Source organism: Neltuma alba, unplaced genomic scaffold, assembly GCF_004799145.2.
Source record: "Neltuma alba isolate B1F8T4 unplaced genomic scaffold, ASM479914v2 tig00005910_pilon, whole genome shotgun sequence".
In the NCBI taxonomy this organism is placed as follows: Eukaryota; Viridiplantae; Streptophyta; class Magnoliopsida; order Fabales; family Fabaceae; genus Neltuma; species Neltuma alba.
In genome coordinates, this window is record NW_021634276.1 from 617 (window position 1) to 4,823 (window position 4,207).

The window sequence follows — 4,207 nt, forward strand, 5'->3', positions numbered from 1 at the left end:
TGAACGGGTAGGCAAGTTGTATAAGCAAACGGCAAAACAGAATGCATACATATCTGCTCCGACTTGGTTTGTTTGAACGAAAGGCAAAACAAATACGTATCCCACAAAAGGATATGTATGACACACAGGATCTCTCCTTCAACTTGAAGACAACGGAATCCTCTCTCTCTCTCTCTCTCTCTCTCTCTCCTCGCTTCCTTCCCCGCAAATACCGGCCAATTTTTACCCTTTGTCCATAATATTGGGGGTCTCTACAAGTCATTAAGTTTATGAAAATCACAAGCAGCCGACTCGAGTTGAAAGCAAAGACAAGTCGACAGTTATGATAAATAAAATTCATTTAATATTAGTTAGGTCCCCACAAATTAATTTTCGAGACTTATATGATCATACCGTTCTAATTATAAGACCTCGTTTATAGATTACAATCGAAATCTTATATTCTTCCGATCCTAAATATAAGACCCTTATACACACTCTCTAGAGGTGTGTATAAAGGTCTTATATTTAGACCGAAGTAATTAGGATGGGGCAAGCATATTTTCATCCGTTTTTAGATCAGAAGTAGTTAAGAATGGTGCTTTAATTGCAAGTAGAGGAGAGAGTGGAGGGAGTAGGCGGTACCTGCGACGAGGACGAGGATGTTAATGTCAAGATGAAGGCGGCGGAGAGAGGAGAGTGCTTTGAGAAGAATGGGAAGAAGGCCAGCAGCCACGGCAGCCAAGGCCACGTACTGGAGGGGACCGTACACGTATTTGAATAGTGAGAGAGCCAGCAATATGCCAGACGCTAATGCGTAAGGGCTCGGCCATTTCTTCTGCTTCTGCTTCTCATTCTCGTCCCCGTGCACCCTCACGTTAGCCTCCAGCCTTGCCTGGTTCAGCGCCTTAGCTGCAACCCACCAACACCAATCCCCCCAATGTCAATTTTTCCCCATTTTATAATGCATATCCTTACTTTACTCTATCAAAAAATTGCACAATAATATCTCCTTAAAAAACTAATTATGCAAAAATATTCAGGTTCTTAAGCGAGTGCAATTCTTTTTTAATTATGTATAGCATATTTTCATCAGCTGTATGCAAATATTTTTTATTTTGTATATGGTTAAAAATATGTTGCAAACACCTGATCCTCAAACAAATTTCACATGCTTTTATCAATTAATTTTCTGACCAAGGACTTTAGACCAAATTTTTCTACTTTCTTTCTAATTTTTTAAATATATATACAATTCTCAAATAGGCTCAAATTTTAAAAAAAAAAAAACTCTGCTGGTTCAATCATTCACCACTTTTATTACCAGTTTTGGATGACTCTGAACCCATCGAAACTGCTACTTCTCGGTTCTTCCCCTAATTTCGAATTGGATCGCGCGTCCATTCATATATTTCTATTTCTCTTTTATTACTATTGTAGCCAGTATAATTTAATGAAATTTTTTTTTCTCTCGCTCATGATCTCATGCCAGATATTATTTTCTTGGCAGAAAGAAAATATTTTCCGCATACTTCCATCCATTCTCATGAACAATTCACGTGTAAACATGTTATCTCTTTCCGACAAAGAAAACAAATCTCATCTCCAACCCAAACCGAGCCTAATTGTTGAGGCGTCCGAATTGATTGAACAACTCTATGTCGGTTTAATTTTGATCCAAGCCAATACGAGAATGATAACAAGAAAAGCCCAGAGAAGTATGACAGAAGCGAGGATTTACCAATTTGAAACTGCGAAATGAGAGTAGTGTCGTGCACGACAATGACGGTTCGAGAAGGGACGATGACCGACACCTCTTTGATCCCTTCCAGAGGTTTAAGGATGTTTTCGATGAGCGGAACCTCCGAGGAACAGCACAATCCGACCACATCGAAGTAGCTCTTCTTCACCTTCCTCCCTGATCCTTCCTGCTTCCTTTCCTGCTCCGTCATGATTGATTATTGAATCAGGCTGCGACGTTACAGAACACACAGAACTGCAATCCCTGTCAAATTCTGCAGATTCTGAAACTTCTCCGAAACAGAGATTCCAGGAAAAGCAGAGCTGAATCAGAGGCCTGGAGCGAAGTTTCCAAGTTAGAAGGAGAGAATACGGGGGGGAGAGGGGGGGGAAGTAAGGATTAACAGGCATAAAAGCATGGAAATAGCGATTCCGAAGAAGGTGAGAGGAATTAGAGAAAGGATTACCTGGTGATGTTTAGAATGGGAAAGATGAAAAGTTGATGAAGCAATCGGCATGAATCTGTATGCAGACAGAGGCTTTAAGAGCAAAGAGGAGTGGGGCTTACGAGCGAAGGGCGGTTCTTGCTTTTATAGAACCTTGTGACTCACTGTAATTTTAAATAAACACGGCGTGGGAAAGTTATCAATATCACAATACACACATACATGGTATATACACACGCTATCTCCCATGCTTAACACCAGACAAATAATTTAGGTAGATTAAAAAAATTACTAACTTACTCCCTCCGTTCCTTATTATAAGAGACATTTGATGCTTATAGTATGTTCCTAAATATAAGAGACACTTAAAAGTTGTCTCTACTTTTTTGTGTTGATTTCCTATTTTACCCATATTTATTGTCTCCAACTCACACTTTTTCTCCTTCCTACTTCTCTTTCTTTTAAGAATTTACTATTGTTCTTTCTCATGCTCTCTTTCCTTATTAATGAGGGCATTTTTGGAAAAAAAATTATACTTTTTACACATTAATTATTCTTAACTAATTTTAACTATTTTTTTGATCAACGTAATTCGGTTATTCGTCTCTTATAATAAGGAACGGAGGGAGTATTTAATTATAATATATATTATATGATCTATTTAAAATACTTATATGTATAATTGGATTATAATTCTCTAGTGCTATTTATAAGTCACTTTCAATATGTTTCACACAAATCAATAAAAACATTAACCTTTATTAATTCTCATTTAAAATTCAACAACATTTTAACTTTATTGCTTTTTAATATACTCCTTTGGTCTTATTTATAGGGCAGAGAGAGAAGTTTTTTTTTGTCCTATTTATAAGTCACTTCATTAAATTTTTACCATGAATGTACTATATTGTCCTTCATTTATTATAGTGTATATAGTTATTTTTTTTTAAAGGTGTATATATTAAATAAGGATAAAGTTGGAAAGCTATTGTATTTTAATGAAAAGTTAATAAAGTTTAAAGTTTTTCTCCGTCTGTGTAAAACATGTTAGAAGTGCCTTATAAATAGGATTAGAGGAGTACAATATATCTCATAAGAACAAAGTCAGCATAATAATAAAAAGGGCAAATTTTACATTCATATGAGAATTTTTTTCTCTCTACTCTATAAATCGGATCAGAAGAGTATATCAATTTATAAATGAGATAAATAGTTTAAAAAATAATAAATATAAATATTTTAAAGTAATTTAATAAATTTATTAATCTCCTCAAATTAATCAACCCATCTTAAAGGTAAGGTAGAGGAGGTAGCATATTAAACGCATCATTTATGAACATGGGCTAAAGGGAAGAGGAGGTAGTATATTAAACGCATCATTTATGAACATATCCGGTTTTGCTAAAAGAAAGTCCCAACAGAATCCAATGTCATCAGTACAAGAAAGAGAATATGACATAGAAGGACTGGAAAGAAATATAATCACAATTAAGGCATCAAATTGGGAAGATTCCAACAATTAAGGACAAAAGTATTTTTTTGATCTTAAAAAAATGTTAAGGATCAATATATCATACTTGGTTGAGAGCATGCGGAACGTGGACTTTTAAAATTCGGAAGATTAATTGCAGGAATAATAAAGCTTAATTGTAAATATCTTTTGAGTAATTTATGTGATTCATGATTGAAAATTGTTCATTTATTTATTTACAAGCTAAATTTTCACATTTCAGAACTCGATTACATCGTGAATTTTAAAATAAGGCTTTGGATAATCTAATTATTGAGTTTATTTGATTTGTTGTGACATTTTTCGTAATTTTCCATTAATTTTTTAAATTTTAGAACTCAAACAATATACTGAAGAATCCAAAAGTGGGGTTTCAATGTTAAATAAGCGTTTGCTTCTAATATTTTAAAAGTCGTTATATTTCCAATTAACTAAAGGCAATTTAGTCTATAAACAATTCTTTTAGGCACCAACGTCTTTAGTTGTTATTAATTTAAGGATCATAACTATCGTTATGTCTCTAATAAGATTC

General features: G+C 34.3%; 1 protein-coding gene across 1 annotated transcript; it reads right to left on the reverse strand.

Moving 5' to 3' along the window:
- Nucleotides 1-624: 624 nt before the first annotated feature.
- On the reverse strand, nucleotides 625-2,267 carry LOC114749021 (cadmium/zinc-transporting ATPase HMA2-like; the record flags this gene model as incomplete). Its single annotated transcript, XM_028937488.1, has 3 exons — nucleotides 2,187-2,267; nucleotides 1,721-2,056; nucleotides 625-891 (listed from the first exon to the last, which is right to left on the reverse strand). Coding segments are annotated over exons 2-3 (478 nt in total), but the record flags the coding sequence as incomplete, so codon positions are not given.
- Between the last annotated feature and the right edge of the window lie 1,940 nt (nucleotides 2,268-4,207).